Source organism: Myotis lucifugus, unplaced genomic scaffold (genome assembly GCF_000147115.1).
Source record: "Myotis lucifugus unplaced genomic scaffold, Myoluc2.0 scaffold_17, whole genome shotgun sequence".
Taxonomy (NCBI): Eukaryota; Metazoa; Chordata; class Mammalia; order Chiroptera; family Vespertilionidae; genus Myotis; species Myotis lucifugus.
In genome coordinates, this window is record NW_005871065.1 from 2460487 (window position 1) to 2480382 (window position 19896).

At 35.0% G+C, this 19896-nt stretch overlaps 1 protein-coding gene across 1 annotated transcript in view; it reads right to left on the reverse strand.

Annotated features, from left to right (window-relative positions):
* Nucleotides 1–1923: 1923 nt before the first annotated feature.
* The window catches only part of CSMD3 (CUB and Sushi multiple domains 3), an 831991-nt gene continuing 814018 nt past the window's right edge, over nt 1924–19896 (reverse strand). The window contains 6 exon segments of the mRNA XM_006085310.3: nt 1924–2088; nt 7041–7176; nt 9223–9310; nt 12167–12279; nt 15704–15862; nt 18410–18475. Coding sequence (XP_006085372.1) covers nt 1929–2088; nt 7041–7176; nt 9223–9310; nt 12167–12279; nt 15704–15862; nt 18410–18475 — 722 coding nt within the window. The 3' untranslated portion in view covers nt 1924–1928.

Here is a 19896-nt window from a genome sequence, read left to right on the forward strand (position 1 = left end):
GTGCCACAGTTGGGGAACAATAGAATATGAAGAAGAAAAACACCTACATTTCATTGCTAGTTTTGCTAAGTATATATGATATGTATTTCTGGAAACTTAAAACATCAATTAAATATAGGCCGTTCATTCCTTTTACTGACCAGTACACTGTCAGGCATTTTTTTTAAAAGAATACACATTTTACAAAAGCAATTATCCATTTTTATTTTGTTTACATTGCACTGAAAATTTACATCATACTTTTACAAAGTTTTTTTTCATAAAAATATACTTCTTTACAAAAGTGTATGCATTAATATAAGAGGAGTAGCCAGTTGCAGAAGAAACATTGTTTAAACAAGATCTTAAATGTATTAACCTTAACATTAATGAATGAATCATTGTTATTGCAGTCATTTGAATAAAGAAGAATAAATAACTGATGGCATAAAATTTAAAACAGCATCCTGTCAGTAGAGTACAATGTTGAGAAAATTGTATGAATTTCCAAAACAAAGTATCTCAAAGTGGTTTACGAGAAATTCACTAAATGTGGTAGGGATAGATCCAAGCAGCGCTCCGGGTGCAATGCTTTCTCTTAGGCACTCTGTCTCATGATACAAAGAGTCAAGACTGTTTACAGAGTTATCCATACTTGAAAGGGACAACAACAGAGAATTCACACTGGGTACATAATTTATCCAATGAAGTAAAACATGCTATTAAAGGAGGACAATGACCTAGTAAACAAAAATGCTGGCATTACTGTGATACAGTTGTAAATGAGCCACCAATAACTTGCAAATGCATGTCTTCATTTGACAGTGAGAGAAACCTGGTAAATCCATAACTTTAGAGAAAAAAATGAAATTGGTGATTTGAAAGAGTAGATTTTATTTTTTTGGTCATTATGTTTAGGGGCTCGTCCAAATATATGTCTAACTCGTTACATAAAAGTTCAAAAAATGTTAAAAATAAATTTGAAGGCTCAACTGGGAGGACAATATAAATGTTATAAACTAAATTACAATAGATTAATATGTTTTATTTGGTCTTTCAAAAACATTAGAGAGTTTGTTTAAGGATGATAAGCTTGGTGTCTCAGATAACTGCAAAATCATCATTATTATAGGTAATTTTTGCCAGCTAAAGTGGTTTCTGGATGACAAAATTGATTGAAACAAGGAGTTAAACACTACCCCCATGGCTTACTGAATACTGGTGGTCACAACAAAACGAGGGAAATCGGGAGGATAGCATGATGATCTTGCCATTTGGAGAAATTACACAAACAAGAATAGCAATGAGATCCTAAAGAACAAAAACTAGAAAGTCAAATCAGAGTGGGCAATCTTCTCTCTCTGTGGCATAAATTAGCTCATAAACATTTCAGGGCTTGACTCAATCTCAAATATCCATGGAAATAAGGAAAATAATGACTCAATTAACAAGAACACATAGCTGATAGAGTGGTGTGAAATACAGACTTATGGGTGTGATGTAGCACAGGATGGTTAAAGAGAAGTCAGTGATCTACCGACTCTTGTAAGTATAGCTCTTATTGTCTACCCTATGTCTTTTTCTTTAAAACCCAGTCCCTCTAATATAGTTTATAAAGCACAGAAATACTGATATGGATGCTCCTCCAATATATGCAAATAAGTTTATGTTTTAGAATAATCTCCTTTTTTAAAAAAGCAAATAAACTGTGAGTAAGCACTCTCAGAGTGCAGCGGATTTCTGTAAAAATCTCCATGGTAAACATGAAGAAGAATTATGTCCAGTTTATGAAAAAACACTCTTCTCTATCATTCCTCGGGAAAAGGTGACCCAGCAAGTCCTGAAAAGTGTGCTTTAATTTTTCTTTTTTTTTTTTTTACCAGTGAACTAATGTGCACTGTTTTGTGTGTCCACTTCCAAGCTTCTGAAGAAGGCAAAGGGCTGCCATGTTATACCATTGTGCAGACCGTGTTCAAATTGGGATCGAATCGTACAGCCTTCCCTTCCACGGACTTGGCATTGGTGTCGTACATGGGGTTTTCAAAAGCTGCTTGACCATTGTTATTTTCATGAACCGAACAGCCTGTATACTGTGTTTTGGGTGCAGTCCTGTTGATGAGAACATTGATTAGCTATGTGTCAACTTTTTCCTAGGAACAGCAGCGTGGAGCGCAAACATAATATTCTTGAGTTCTCCTGGTTAATGGATAATGTAACTTAAAGGAATTTACTTACAAGTCATAAATTCAATACATCCGATTTGAATAATTTACCTGTCATTTTTAAATACATTGTGATGATGATGATGAGTTTAAATCGCATCACTATTCATTCATTCATTCATCACATATTTATTGAGCATCTATAATAGGCCAGGCATGATCCTAGGCATAATCATTACTCTCATGGAGCTCATATTGTAGTGACAGAAAAAATTAAAAATACATAAAACAAAAAATAATAGCTAATCAGAATTATTCTGATGAAAAGAAAAATGGTTGCTCTGATAGGAAGTAACTGGGAGCCACAGGCGGTAAAATTTAATCTGAGACTTGAAGGACCAGGGAAGCTGGTTCTGCACTAAACAGATGGGGACTCCAGGAGAGCAGACAACTAACTGATGCTGAGGCCTGACCTGAGAAGGTATTTGGAGTGTCGCTAAGACAGAAATATGCGATTTGCTTAGAAATGTTATATATTAGCGCATGTACCTTCAAAATCTCAAAGAAGAAAGGCTAGACTGATACTCAAGTCATGAAAATAGTTTCCCAAGAGTTTCTGAGGGCTGAAAGTTTGTCTTTAGTTAATAAAACATATAGAGTCTAGGCTGGCTGGTGTAAGTTGCTGTTTTGCATTCCTGCTTCTTATATTTTTTTATTTCTCTCACCTTTGACTAATGCTTATTTCTAATTTCTCTTTCCCACATGCCACTGCATAATTTGCTGACATTTGTAATGGAACAGAAGCAGACTTGTCCCTACTTGTTTCTGAGACCTAAATCCTAAAAAAGATATATATTAAAATAAATGTTTCTCAACTCCTTTGTTTATACCAAGCACCAGAAACTTAAACTATATTTTATCATAATTTATATTTGACATTACATTGGTTTACTATTCCTAACGCATTTTCTGAACTTTTTTCCTAAACTAAAAATTGTTAGGTACTTTGTAAGACAATATTAAAAAAAAAAATGAAGAGCTATCTTAAGTTTCTTTCAAAGGCATCACCTATATAGTTATATTGATTACACTTACTCTTCCCAGGTGCATAAAGAGTCAGATTTGTATCTCTTTTTTTTTCCAAACTAGATTCACAATAAAAAACCAGAAGCAGCGTAATTTCCTTATAAAAAGGTAAGAATCATAAAGATGTAAAGAAATTTCCTTTTGCTAATATTGAGCAACAGCTTAAGAAAAATATCATCAAACTTTACAAAAGGAAAGTTTTTACCATCAACAAAAATTAAGTTGAAATGAATTAAAGTTCTAAATATATGAGCTAAATCTATAAAACTCTTAGGAGAAAACATGCATGATCCTGAATTTGGCCCTGGTTTCTTAGATATGACACTAAAAGAACAAGTAACAACAGAAATAATAGATAAATCAGATTTCATCCAAATGAAAAACTTTTGTACTAAAAGGACACGATTAAGATACTCTCTCTTCATTGATATTTCTATCTCTCTCCCTCTCTCTTTCTCTCTGAAATCAATAAAAATATATTTTTAAAGATAAAAGAGAGGGGGGGGAGAGAGAGAGACCCAGCTGGGGTGCTTCACTGGGCAGGAAATATCAACATGAAGCCAGATGCAAAATATCATGTACTGTATGATTCCTGGTCAGGACACATGCTCAGGTTTTGGGCTCAATCCCCATTAGGGGTGTGCAGGAGGCAGCTGATCATGATCTCTTATTGATGTTTCTCTATCTCTCTCTCCCTTTCCTCTCTAAGAAAATCAATAAAAACATGAAAGAGAGACAGAGAGAGTGGAAATACACTCTGGCCAGTGTGGCTCAGTTGGTTGTGTGTTGTCCTGTGCACCGAAAGGTTGCTGGTTCAATTTGATTCCCAGTCAGGGCACATACTTGGGCTTCATAAGAGGCATGCAGGAGGCAGCCTACTGATGTTTCGCTCTTTCAGATGTTTCTCTCTCTCCCTCTTCCATCCTCTTTCTCTAAAAATCAATTTTAAAAAATCTTTTTTTAAAAGAGAGTAGAAATACAACCCACAGAAAGGGAGAAATATTTGCAAACCATATAACTGTTAACAGTCTAATAGTCAGAATATATAAAGCATTATTACAACTCGACAAGAAGAAGAAGACAAACAATCCAATTACAAAATGAGCAAAGTACTTGAATACACATTTCTCCAAAAAGATAGACAAATGGTCAAAAGCATCTGAAAAATGCTCAATGTCATTAGTAATTAAGGAAATACAAATCAAACCATAGTAAGACACCACTTCATATACACAAGGATAGCTATAACTTTTTTTTAAAAGAAGGAAACAGAACATAACAAGTTTTGGCAAAGATGTGGATAATTGAAATAGGTATACAAACTAAAACCTATATCAAATGTATATAGCAGCACTATTCACAGTAGTCAAATGCTAGGAACCATACACATGTCCATCAGTTGATGAATGGACATATTCAAACAGAACACATTAAAACATACAATGAAATATTATTCAGTCTTATAAATGAATAAATGAATAAAGTATTCATGAAGCTATTACATGGATGAAACTTAAAACACTGCTGTTATTATGAGTAAACCAGTCAGAGAAAGATAAGTATCACATGATCTCACTCATATGTGAAATCTAATGAACAAAATAAACTGATGAAGAAACAGATCCAGAGACATAGAAGCATGGAACAGATTTTCAAACCTAAGTGGGAAGGCAGGGAAGGATGGGTGGGTGGGAAGAGATTATATATATAATATAATATATATATATAACATATATATATATATATGCATAACCCATGGACACAGTCAATAGGGTGGTGAATGCTTGTGGGAGGTGGGGGTAGGTTAGAAGGGCTCAATGGAAGAAAAAAGGGGACATATGTAGTACTTTAAACAATAAAGATTTTTTTAAAAAAGAAGCCAGATGCAAAATATCATGTACTGTATGATTCTAATTATATGAAACTAGGGGCCCAGTGCACAGATTCATGCACATTGAAAGAAATTAATTAGAAGAGATATTTTAATATTGCTATTCGCCCTTTCTCTATAATAGAAGTGTCAAGCAAATTCAGGATCGACAATGACAGATCAAAACACATGCATGCGATTAGAGCCAGCGAAGGCTTTATATGTATTATCCATGCATGAGTCAACTTAGCCTTTTATAGATATTGAATAAACTTGCTTAATTAGACCTGCTTTCTGATTTAGCTTAACTTTTTCCTGCCCAGTGAAGCACCCCAACTTCTATTTCAGGTAATTGTTAGCAACAAAGCAGTAAATATCAACATGAAGCAGATTATTATTATAAGTCATGCTGGGAGAAGAAAGGGTAAAATATTTAACTGCAGTGGTGTTTGACTATATTCTGCACAGTGAGAAAACCTGGTCATTTTCAAGGACCACCATTTCTTACTTCTTTTCAATTGGGTCAAGTTTCTAAGCTTTCTAAATCTCTGTTTTCCGGCTAATGAAAAGAAAATAGGATTTCACCAAGTCTCCTATCTATCTACTCCAGGACTTCTGTGAGGATCAACTGAGATGAGGCACGGGAAAATGCTTCACAGACATTTGGTTAAAGTGTGAAATGTCTGCACCTGGCTATAAAGCAAGTCGTGTTCCTGGGCTGAAGAAACTGTAAGGAGACTAGTTGTTGCTAGGGAGAGGAAGCCAGGTGTTGCTATGTGACGTCTTTACCTGGATGAACACTTAGCATATTAGCCTTTTATATATATAGATATCCAGTATAGGCAAGTCAGTATAGAAAAAAAGCAGATTAGTTGCCTGGGATGGGGTGGGAGGAATGAGGAGTGACAGCTTAATGAGTACAGTTTCATTTTAGGGTGATGCAATGTTGTGGAAGTAGCAGTGATGGTTCCATGACATTGTGAATGTGCTACATGTCACTGAATTGTACACCTATGGTGGTTTAAATGGTTTTCTGTTGTAGGTATCTTACCACAATGATAAAAAAAAGATTGTTATCGTTTGCTTTATAAAACATTTAGCAATGATTTTATCATCAATAAATCTGATATTGACAAGATCTAACCAGCTGCTTATCACAATTAATACAAATGTATGTAATATTAAATAAGCCATTCTTAGATAAAACAGAGACTGACATTTATAATAAAATATCAGTTTGGGAAAAATCCATTTAGGTAACATTAATTTAATTATCTGATTACCTAAATATTTTTTGTGATAAGTGGTGGTTCTAAATAGTGGAGAATTCATAGTAAAGCCTTTCTCACCAGGATACTGTAATGGATGTAGTCAAGAAGGACCAATAAGAATATGTTTAATCCTGTACTAGATATGTCAAAGTATAACATATTAATTGCATAATCTTCTTAAAGCAAAAGCCAGTACTCAAGAAGATTAGAGGATTCTACCAACTGCCTGCCTGGGTGAAATTGGTTAATATTGTCATGTGAACCAAGGGGCTTTGATTATAAGTTTCTTCCTAGTTCTCTAAATAAGTCTGATAGTGGATATCACCTCTTTATTTAAAACTTAACCTAGATTTAATATCTCTAAAGTCTCATTATGGGTAATTTAAAAATAACTTGGACAACTAGTTATGTACTAGGACATTGGTAGGCGAAAGAAGAAAGGGTTAAGTTGAATGCGTGTGCAATTTAACAGAACAATTTTTATTGTGTGCATATAAGGTTGGTGAAAAGGAAGGCAGGGAAAATAAGGCTTTCAACAACTGTGGCAACATTTAGCACATAGATATTGCAACAACCCAGAAAAAAAATGGAAATTAAAATTTGAAGTAGAGTAGTAAAAAGAACACGAATATAGATTTGGGGAATATTTGTAGTTAAAGTCAACAAACTTACCTTTGTTTATAAAGATAAAATCCAAATCCTGCAAATATAAGTGCAAAAAAAGGCACAAGAATAGCAATGGCCACAGAACTACTATTTGTACCGTGAGGTTGATTTGAAGAATTTAAACCTTCTGACATATTCAATCCTATAAAATAAAATAAAATTATAAGTACATAATCAACTCAATTTATCACAGTTGATTTTTATTTCCTGAACCAATTAATTTGTCTCTTTCTTGGAAATGTACATAGTATAAAAAAATAATGAAACTCCTTCAACTCAATTCCACACAATTTTGCACAATGCCTATTATGCATAAGATATTTTCTCAGGAAAGGATACAGAATAAAAATAAGCAGCGTCTTTGAACTGAAGAGTTTATACAACTGTGAGAAGAACACTAAGACATAAGTAAGTGGATGCATCAGGCATGGATTAATGAGCAATGTTCCTTAGGAAGGGAAGGAGAAATTCCAGCTGCTGGTATGTAAGAATGTTTCTGGAGAATATACACCATGAGATTTGTCTTGAAGAATGAGTAGAACAATGAATGGAGGAGGAAGCAGGACCATCAATAACCTAGAAATGGGAAGATCGGTGGCGTATTTACGGGCTGTGACAAGCATTGGGCATAGATGTGTGGAAATGACTGTGGTAGAAATAGGAGGCTAAAATGGTTAGCTATGATTAAACTTTGAAAAGGCATAAATAGTCCAAAGAGCTCAAACTTACTGCTCACTAACAGTGAGGGATAACAGAAGGTGTTCAACAATGAAAGGTCCAGTGATAAAACATGATTTAGAACAGTGACTGGTGTGGGATGGATTTGAGGGGGTCCAGACCAGAAGCCAGAGTAATTTAAAGGTTGCAGTAACAACCCAGATAAAATAAAATTAAGATGTGAATGAAAACTCTAGGAAGAGGATAGGTTTAGGCGAACATTTTGGAGTTAAAACCAAGAGAACTTGTTTGTGTGCCACATGAAAGAGGTTAAAGGCATAGGATTATAGTGCTTTATGGTGATGACACTGGCAGTCAGAAAATGAGAAAAGTCAGGTTTGTCAACACAATGGCACATGTGTCAAGAGGAACTAAATAACAATTATTTTCTCAGTTCCCTTTTTATAGGTTCTGTTTTAGATATGTAGTGTTCGAGATGCTTTTGGAAACATTGTGCATTTAATTACACAACCGTTTTACTGTATCATGTTAATGTTTTATCCTGTTTTTAAAAATAACACAATTTTTGGTAAGACATTATCTGAAATTACTTACTATTATTGCTTATTTAGAGAAAGCTAATTTCACTTTTTGATAGTTATATTCAACTATATGATACCTCAGGCCAGGTTTAAAAAAAGTTATTACTTTATTCTATACATATTTTTCCAGGGACTCAGAATATTTATGTAAAAATTCAAAGTAAATAAATTTCTAAGAAAATGTCAAATAGTAGATTTTTAGAGCCATAATTTATTCTTTATGTAGCAACAACACAAGATAATGGCAGACAGTATAACTGAGGAAAATTATACAACCCCCCCCCAAAGAAAACTATATCCTCAAGCTATGTTATACCCCCCAAAACTTACACATCCAAAGCTATGTTAATAAATACATTTCAGGCAAGGCCCTTACATGTGTACACACATTTTAGCAGAATTGGGAATAAGAATGACAAAACCCTGTACCTCCCACAGCAAATTTCTGTATCTGAAGAGCACAAAGCCCTGATGCTACACCCATTCCTCAAAGTTATTTTCCCTTTCCAGACCCTATGAGTTTCTCAAAGTGCCACTACATTCTCGAAGAAGAGAGAAAATTGCAACAATATTCAAACTGAAGAGAAGTATTCCAGTTCTCATGAGATAAGATAATATAATTTACAGTTTAATATTTTCCTTTATATCTATATCACTTTTTCTCCTTTTTACTTGCTTAAGGGCAAGATAGTTTGTCATGTTTATTGGAAAGATGATGAAAAACCACACTGTACAGAGGTGGTACATAGAGAACCAATATTTTGAAGAATGAGATTATTTAAAAGGCTATCAAAGTGGATCAATGTATAGTCCTGACAATGCAAAATTCAAAATGTAGTAAGTGCGCCTAATATATAGAATCTCCTTTTTTTTCTTATGATGTCTGGAGTAATAAGTAAACTACATGAAAATGAAAATAAATACATTACCCAGTCTTTGGAGTCCAAATTGCCCATAATCTTTGCCCTGAATAAATCCTTGAAACACATAAGTAGCTCCATCAGGCTCAGCAGAAACCTAAAAATATTTATAATTTGATTAAATGTGAAGACTGCCCACAGCTATATTTTCCCAGCCTTAATAAATATTCAATGTTATTCTGAAATGAATAAAAGGCAAAGTTCCTTGTCCTATATAAACCACAGAACATTATATAAATTTTCCATCATTAAAAGAAAAATCAAAATTGTAATTTGTAAATAATTATGATATTAAAAAGGCAAGGCTGATTATTAATGTTATGGCATAGATATATAGATTTCTTTTAGGCTAAGAAGACAACTGGCAAAGAAAAGAGCAAGGATATGATGAAACAAGAAGCAAATGCTCAATTAAAAATTAAAGTATAAAAATACCATGTTTTCAGATTAACTTACTCCTCAGCATTTATGCACTTCTCCCCACTCCCATGACCTTCTTGGGAAAAGCATATTTCGCATCTCATTGAGTTGGGTTTGGTTCTGTGACTTCCTTTGGTCAATAGAATGTGGGTGGAATTGACAATGTCAGTTCCAAGCCTAGGTCTTAAAAGGCATGTTTCCCATTATAATAAGTTAAGTAAGTCAGTCACAAAAGGCCACATATAATATGATTCCATGAATATGAAAGTCAAGAACAGGGAAATCTGTAGAAATAGAAAATAGATTTGTGGCTGCCTAGGGCTGGGGCAGTGATAGGGATTGGCTGGGTGAGATGATAGCTAAAGGACATAGAATTTCTTTTTGAGGTGAAAAGTATTCTAAAATCCACTGTGGTAATGGTTGAACATTTGAAAATATACTAAAAGTCATTGAAGACAACACTATAAATGGTTGAAGTGTAGGATGTGTGAATTATATTTCAATAGAAATACCAGTCTGTTAAACAAGGAGGTGCATGTTTTCCACTGTGTCACCAAGTGCTTCTGACCTGACAAAAAAGAAGATGCAGCTCCAGCCTGGGTTCCAGAACAGACTCCATGGCTTCTAATAGAATGTGGGCCACATGGACAACAGGTTTAGCCACAACAAACCTCAGACACGTGAGCAAGAACTAAATCCTGGTTCAGTGACTCTCAGATTGTGTGGCTATGTCTAATGCTGTAAATGCTGATTATTAGCATAATTTAAAAATAACTGTACATGGGTAGCATCATTTGATCTCATACATAAAATAGGAATTTAAACATTTCAATCTTCCTGCTAAGTAATAATAATAATTAACCCTGATGGTCGTTCTAATTAGCTGCAATTGGCCACCTATGTCTCTCTCTCTCTCTCTCTCTCTCTCCCTCTCTCTCTCTCTCTCTCTCTCTCTCTCTCTCTATATATATATATATATATATATATATATATGCCAAAGCGACCAGAACGCCAAACTACCAGTTGCTACGACACGCACTGACCACCAGGGGGAAGATGCTCAATGCAGGAGCTGCCCCCTGGTGGTCAGTGTGCTGGCAGGAAGGCCCCGGCCAACAGCTGGAAGGCCCCGATCGGCCCTGATTGCCGGCTAGGCCTAAGAACCCCACCTATGCATGAATTTTGTGCACCAGGCCTCTACTAGTATTATAAAAGTTATAAAACAAAACAACAACCAAAAACATGACTGTCTCTCTTTAAAGCAAAATATCATACCAAACCATCCACACAAGCCTGATATAGCACAAGTGGTAAAATTTATTATTATCAGACATTATACTCTGGGCATGGCAGTTTTTATTTTTTTATTATTTATTTATTTATTATTTAAAATATTGATTTCAGAGAGGAATGGAGAGGGAGAGAGAGATAAAACACCAATGATGAGAGAGAACCATTGATTGGCTACTTCCTGCTCGCCCCCTACTGGGGATTGAGCCTGCAACCCAGGCATGTGCCCTGGACAGGAATCAAACCTGGGACCCTTCAGTCCACAGTCTGATGCTCTATCCACTGAGCAAAACCAGCTAGGGCTGGGCATGGCAGTTTTTAAAAATGAAATACTTCTGAAAATAATAGCTCAAACTCTAATATTAAAATGCATTATTTTTGTTTCCTAGATGAAATAATACAGTTAAACAGCCTAAGTGCATTGAAGACAAGATTTAGTCTCCAAATCCATGAATAACAGCACAGATAGGGAAACAGAATGGATATTTTTTTCCTTAGGAACCAAACTTACTGAAGCCTATGACTGACTATATATCTTCTTCCCTGCTAGGTCTTTCTTGTAAAAGAAGGCTTGTTACTTGAGAGAATATGGTCAGTGCTCTTTCTCTCATGCTTATTTTTCAACAAAAGCTCCTGGGCAGTATGTGGATGTAAGACTTGTTTCCAACTCCCAATTTAGAAACTCCATTCACATAAGTGGCTGAATAGGACAGGGTGACTCCATGGTGAAACTATGGCAACTATCTCCCCACATGAAGCGATTTACATAACTTCCTGTTCATAGACAATTTTAGAAAATATTCTAAATCTGTACTTAAGTTGAAGAGGTTTACTTAATTTTTCTGAAGCCTTTTATTAATATGTTGCATATGCTTTAAATAGTGGTCCAGACAAAGAATGAATTATATTTTATTCAGATTTATTTATCATAGTACTGACTGTAGACAAAATACATTTAATGAGAGCAATAAAAACTATATGCTCCTGTATACATACATATTAAAAGAGTAAGCAAAGCTCATCAGAATCCAAAAATCCTAGGCTTAACCTCTAGATTACTGAATAAACTCAGTCATTTATTTAAAAAAATACTCAGAAGAGTAATTTTTTCATTTTTATGTATGTGTGTATGTTCATAATTAGCAAAATTTAGAATATTACCTTTTTCTGGAATTTTAAGGACAGATCTAAGCACAAATTTGTTATTAAAATCAGTAGCAGACTTTTAAAGAACTATACTTACAAAGCCATCCATAGCCCAACTTTCCTCCTTCATTTTCTTCACAGAAGCATGAGCTGGTACTTTAATAAGATAGATGTGTAACATTAGGCGAGCTTCCTGGCTTTTATATACACCTGTAAAAACAGTTATGCTTTGTTTTATTATCTATAACTCCTTACATATATCATGTAATAGATTAGACAGGAAAAGAAATAAAACAAGGCCAAGTCAAGGCCAGTTTTATGATGCTATTCACAAATCCTACAATGTATATTTGATTTATCTTTCAGCTGAAATTCTCAACTTAAATCTTCATTGTGGGGTTTAAATGACCTATGCTATTAAAATTAAGTATTACTGTCCTTAATAACATCATTCCATTATATTACAAACAAAATTATTTCTTCCTCTAAAGACTATTAAAATCTTTAAAAATATGAATAAAATTTTTAAATTGTTTATATTTTTCTTAAAATAAATTGGGTGCCAACCACGTGATAGACAGTATTCTAGATGCAACTGGAGCCTATAAATAAAGATACAATGCTTAAAAGCATTTCCCATTAAGTAGGAGATATAAGTCAATGTATACAGTTAACTAAAATACATGAGAGAACATGATAACTAAAAACCCAGAAAGGAGAAGGATTATTTCAAACTGGAGTCATCAGGAAATTCTTATTTTTAAAAAGTATTTGAGCTGGGTCTAGAGAAGTCAAGTAGGATTTTTAGTTCAAGAAGGTCAATGAAGGCAATGGCATAAAAGAGAGAAGCCAAAATATAAACAATGTTTTGTCTTGTTGTTTTGTTTTTCTTAAATGGTAAATATTTTAAGAGTTGAAATAAGCTGGAATACAAATGTGTTCAGTGGAATAATCCTATATAATAAAAGGCTAATGTGCAAATCAGCCAAAAGGCAGAAGGATTGATCACTATGACACTCACAGACCACCAGGGGGCAGATACTCAATGCAGGCGCTGCCCCCTGGTGGTCAGTGTGTCTCACAGGGGGTGCGCCGCTGAGCCAGGAGCCAAGCTCAAGGCTGGTGGTGGTGGGAGCCTCTCTCACCTCTGATGCAGCACTAAGGACCCCTCAGGGGATGTCCGACTGTGAGAGGGCACAGGCTAGGTTGAGGAAACTCCCCCCCCCCCCCCCCCCCCGCTAAGTGCACGAATGTTGTGCACTGGGCTTCTAGTAATAAATAAATGTGTAAGTTACAATTTTGTGATTAACTGATGGTTGAAATTTGGTTCAATCATTCATTCACTTAATATTATGCCTATATATAAGAATTTGCTGTGAATACAAAGATAATGATAAGTAGAACTTGACATAATGTAAATTATAATTAATAGGAAAAAGACATAAGAGTAATAAAAATAATATTGCTGGAAAATGTTATAAGTGATATATACAGAGACAGTGACAGGTAACTAATCTAATTGTTCATGTTTTATTTTCTATATTTGTAAAAATTTGTTTAGAAAAATTTCTAGATTAGAAGAAGTACAGTTAACCCTAGAACAACACGGGTGTTAGAGGCACTGGCTGTCCTCGTGCCATCGAAAGTCTGTGTATAACTGAAGTCTGCCCTCTACCCTGGCATACTTCAACTGCTAGTTGATGCTTGAACAACTCCGGTTTAAACTGTGTAGGTCAGTCGGAAAGAAAATCCATGTATAAGTGAACCTATGTGGTTCTAATCTGTGTTGTTCAAGGGTCATCAATATATATTTATTTGGTGATAAGACTTTTAAAGAAAATTTTTAAAAAATTGTGTTTCAAAGTTGCATAAATCGATAGTCACAATTTAAAGGCATTTCTCTTGTGTATATCATGCAACTATTTATAATTTTTTTAAAGCCTCACCCAAGGACATACTTAGAGAGAGGAAGGGAGAGAGAGAAACACTGATGGAGAAACATTGATTGGTTGTCTTCCTTACATGCCCCCAACCAGGCATCAAACCCGTAACTCAGGTATGCGCCCTGACCGGGAATTGAACTCATGACCTTTCAGTGCACAGGGCAATGCATAACTAACTGAGCCACTCTGGCCAGGCTCAACTATCTATAATTTTTTAAATATAATATATATTAACTCCTAATACTTTTACTCTAGGTTTACAGGATCATTCAATTCTTTTAAGTGATGCTTGATAGTTCTACCAAAGGAGTATATATCCAAGGTCCTAGTGGATGTATGAAATTGCAGATAATACAGCAGAAATATATATATATATATATATATATATATTTTAAACATAAATACCTATGATAAAGTTTAAATTACCAATTAGGCACAGTAAGATATTAACAACAATAAGTATAAAACAGGACAATTATAACAATATACTCTAATAAATGTTGAGTGCACGCTCTCTCAAACTATCTTATTGCATTGTACTCACCTCTTTTTTTTGATAATGAGAGATGACAGAATGCGTATGCGATAAGATGAAGTGAGAAGGATACAGGCATTGTGACTTAGCATGAGGTTACTGTTGACCGTTCTGTTGATATGGATACTAAGTGACTAAGGTTAAGTAGCATAAGCTTGGATACACCAAACAAAGGAATGAATCACTTCCTGGCTGGGAGGGAAGGAGCAAGCAGAGCGACATTTCATCATGCTACACAGATGGCTTGTGATTTAAAACTATGAAGTGTTCATTTCTGGAATTTTCCATATAATATTTTTGGACCACAACTGACCTTGGGTAACTGAAACCACGGAAAGTGAAGCCACAGGAAAGGGGGAACTACTGTATTTAGAATATGTACACTGTCAAGGTGTTTAAAACTATATATATATTTCATATTTGCAATATTAATATTTTAAACATATATTTATTGAAAGCAATAATTCAAATTCATTACTTTGACAATATTTTAGGCCTATTTTGTTTCAGATGCTGTTCTAACCTCTGAGATATGGTCTGACTGTGTTTGTAGTGTGAAGGCTACTGTAGAAGGCTCATCAGGCATACTGTTGACAAGATGAAATCTGAGAAAACATCTGAATGTCTGCAAAAACAGTAATCAAGGATAATGAGAGAAGCGTGCACTAGATAGAGAAAACAGAGACCTGACTAGGCCAAGCAGATGGACAGTGGCGTGGGTCCCTTATGCCTGTTTACAGTAGTGTAGCTCTATCTCTTCTGTCTTAACTTACGGTGCCCTAAACATTTTCATTTGAAGACATGATTCTGTGACCATAAAATAGATGGCAAATCACAAGTCCAGTCTGTTTGGTGTCATGAGAACAGAGGAAGATTTAGTTATATTCAAATTAAAAGTTCTGTTCTATTTCATGATGTCTCATTCTAGTTACATAAAAATATTCCCAAGGGAGCTTTATTCGGTATCACAGAGTTTTATATTTGTATAGAAATATTTATGCATCAATCCAAAAACAAACAAAAAACACAAAACAAAACAGAAAGCCTGTTTCTGAATGAATTATGTCATAAAAAAGTAACGAATATTTCACAGTATAAAAATCACTAACAAAAATGATGGGAATGAAGGCGTTATTTGTTGCTTGTAAGGTAATACCTGACAGTAGCAGTTCCATGTTGCTGTTGCTGAGTGTGGCATTGACTCTCCCAGTGGAAGCATTGAAACTAGTAACTGTCAAGGTCATGGGTTGTTTCCTGCCTTTGAAGTTGTAAGAGCCTTTCCATATATAATTTTGGGCAAACACGTCATCAGGAACTGTGAATAGATGAAATAAACACACATTAATCTTATGATGTCCTATAAATACAAGCCTTAAACAGGAGGTTAATGAAGAGTAGTTTATTGGATAGTGATATTTGATAAATACACAGTAATGTGGAGTGTGCACTGTAAAATAAATTCTTCACATAAAAGTGTTTCCATTATTTTAGAATAAACCAAAATTGCAATAACATAGATTTGTCCATGAGTCATCAATAAAAAATAAACACCAACCATAAGAGACATGAGACTTATACTTACAGTCCAGGTAAATATCAAGTTTACTTATATTTAGTCTCCTATAATAATATATTTATCTCAGGAAGAAAGTAGAATGATTTTATTGAGTCAAATCAGTCTATATACCAGTCCCAAGAGGCCTGCTCTCCTCCTAGCAGGGGGAATAGATTCATTGGAGGAAGGACACAGAGATTAAAAACTCGTGGCAAAATAGCCTCAGAAGACTGTCAGGAGGGACACGCCTTTGTCCCCTAAACAGAATGCTAGTTCAGTTATTCCAATAACTGATGCTCCTGAGGAAGAGCTGGCTCCACCATGTTCACAGCTCTGAGGATAAAGAACTGTCACTAGAACTGTCTTTCTTTGGGAGAGAGACAACTTGTAGCAGAACCAAAGAATATCCTCAATATTATCAAACTTTCATCTAAAGAAAAAGCACTCTTTGTGTTAGCGCAGTTTCCATTAATTGTATACATCATAATAAGGCCTCCCTCCCCCAACCCCCACCGCCCCGAAATCACCTATTCAATGGAGCCTTGGCCATATGGTGAGTGAGTGAATGGCATGGGTTTAGGGAAAAGCTTTTTTTTTTTTCTTAAGTCATTCACATTTTTCATCTAATCTTCTCTATCAGTATTATTATGAAGATAAAATAGAGAAACTTTTGCTTATAGTTGCTAATAAAACATATATTTGGCAGACATGTAGTTAATATCATAAAAAAATCCATACTCCTGACCCTGTGAGTTCATCCTTCTAGTGGCATTTTCTCTCCAAACCTCAAACTACACAGTTATGCTCTGTATGCATAGGCAGAACTTACCTAAAAATTTGATACAGTGAATATGGAAAAAGCCCCTGATTTTAGTAAGCACCATAAAGAGTTTTTAACTTTAAAAAAGTATATCTAGCCCTGGCTGGATAGCTCAGATGGTCAGAACACTGTCCAGATACACCAAAGTTGCAGGTTTAATCCCTAATCAGAACACATACAAGAATCAACCCATAAATACATAAATAAGTGGAACAGCAAATCGATGTCTCTCTCTCAAACAAAAATCAATAAAAAGTATTAAAATGAACAGATTTAAAACAAAACAGTATACCTAGGACAAGTTTGCAGGAGTGAGTAGCGAGCTAAATTGTCCTGCATTACAAAAATCAGGGATTTGGAACAACAGACTCTTAGTTGTAGAGATAAGAGGAGGAGTAAGGGGAAGGATGTTCTGGCAAATAGTATGCACTCAAAACGTAAGTGTTGTTGTCTGTGATTGTTCACCTCCCCTGCCCCACACTGCGGTTACTCTTTGCTACCCCTGAACCTTTCATGAAAATCTGCTACACCTAATGATCTTGTCCATGGTGCTTAGAAAAAAGTAAGGAGTGTGGGTTGAAGGAGATGAAAGAGAATCTAGTGACAGGAGAACTAGCAAGAGAAAGAGGCAGGTAGCAGCTGAAGCAAAGCACACTGCATGAGGATTAATCACTGATGTGGTAGTACATGTTTAACAACTGACTCCCAGAACAACAACAAAAGATCTGTAGTATTTGCTGATTTCTATAGTGTAAATGGCAGATTTCAAATCATGAACAAGACATCACTGATTGTAGCTTGGAAGAATGCACAGAATTGGCTATGGTGAGCCTTAGCTGATTTTGCTCAGTGGATAGAGTGTCAGCCTGTGGACTGAAGGGTCCTGGGTTGGATTCTGATCAAGGGCACATGTCCGGGTTGTGGGCTTGATCATCCCCAGTAGGGGTTGTGCAGAAGGCAGCCAATCAGTGATTCTCTCCTTCCCTCTCCCTTCCTCTCTGAAATCAATAAAAATGTATTAAAAAAAAAGAATTGGCTATGGTAACCCTGTACCTGCAAACTCCAGCATGCCAGCACCACTCTCCCCCCTAATCATTGAAAACAAACTGAACGAGTTCTAGAAGTTCCTAAACTTTTAATCACATAACAAGTGCATTTTGTTCTTTTGTTAAAAAATCTATAATTAAAAATTTTATATAACATTCCATTTTTAAAATATTTTAAATAAAATAATTGCTATTATTATTCAGTAATTTGCAGATAATCTTGCAAGGAAATTTTATAGGGAGAACTATAAATAATATTTTTGGAACATTAACATGTCATAGTATTATACTGCTGGAAATTCAATATCTCATAACACAAACTGTCAAATTCCAAATTCCAAATTGTCAAATACATAGTTTTCACATACCGAAATATATTTTTATAAATAAATAGTCATTTTAGATATCATGGCTTTTAGAAAAACAACTGAAGTTACTAACCACTTAGCTTCGGGCTGGGTGTTCCGAGTGCAGGTCTGGGGTCTTTCACCAATATTTTGGAACCAGCTATGAAAAGAAATAAAAAATGTTTATAAAAGTTAACGTAATTAGTAACACTTACGTACACCTCCCCAAAACATGATCCCCCATCAGATTTATTCTCTGACATATCATATAATTTTCCCCAATATGTCCTGTTCATCATAATATGTCTGTCCCCACTCAACACTCCTGTTGTACAGCTAACAATTTCAGTAATTACCCCTCTTATGGTCCAGGGAAACAAGGGGAGAGATTAGTGCTACCACATGATGGGATACTGTTTCTTATTTTAGAGGCATGTCTATTATGGATGCAGTTGATTCCAACATAAAAGCTGAAGGCTGAGAGTATGTTCCTGTTGCAAAAAGGCAGAAATCATTTGTTTAAAAATAATAAAAACAATGTTGAGATAGTACATAGAGTCATAAGGAATTGGGTAGGCTCAATGGAGAAAACTTAAAACTAGAGCTTTAAATCACACCACAGGTAGCCCATAAACCAAAGAAATCCTGTGCGGAGCTAGATGTGCCTGGAAAGCTATAAGAATGATGAAAGGCAGTGCTTGCAGGCCACATAAAGACTTAGAGTTTTATCCTAAGGACAATGTAATGTCTTTAAAAGGTTTGAGTGGGAAGTTACTTGGTTGAACATCACTCTGGCTGAAAGATGGAGAACAATTTGGAAACAAGTGGATATAGACATGGGCAGGGAAGTTAGAAGGCTGTAGCAATGGTCCCAGTAGAGCTAATCTTCAGTGAGACTACTGAAGTAGTGATGATAAAACAAAAAAGCAGGTAAATTAAAAAAACTGTTGAAATACTGGTGGATTTAAAGGGATAAGAAGGTGTCAAAGCTGACTACTAGATGTCTATATACAATATGACGATGGTACCACTAAGATAGAGAATACCAAATGAAGACTTCAGTGAAAAAAATTTATGGGTTCAGATGTGCATATATTGAGTATTGAAATGTCTCTGAGGAATTCAAGAAGAAACATCAAGTAAGCAAGTGAACATAAATTCTGAAGCAAAGAGAAGAAACATAAGCTATAAACATTAATCTACAAATAATCTTCTTAAAGGAGACTGTTGAAGCCATTGGCTTAAATGACCTTATCTAGGGAGAAAATATAGAGTAAAACAAAGAGATGGCTAAGAACCAAGCCTTTAGAAAATCATGGGTACAAATTAATAATGGAAATGGAGAATAGATAGCCAGAATTATGGGGGAATAACATATTTATTTACTCAAATATTAAACACACTCACATGCAAGGAACTGATCTAGATGTTAAAATCACAGTTGTAAAAAGTAGTTTATGTTTTTATTGATATTATATTCTAGTTGGGGAGGAGCAGATGAAAGGGCAAAGAGCGAAGAAAGACAATGACAAGTAAACAAATAAAATAATATGATCTCACACTGTAGAGATTTCTACCATA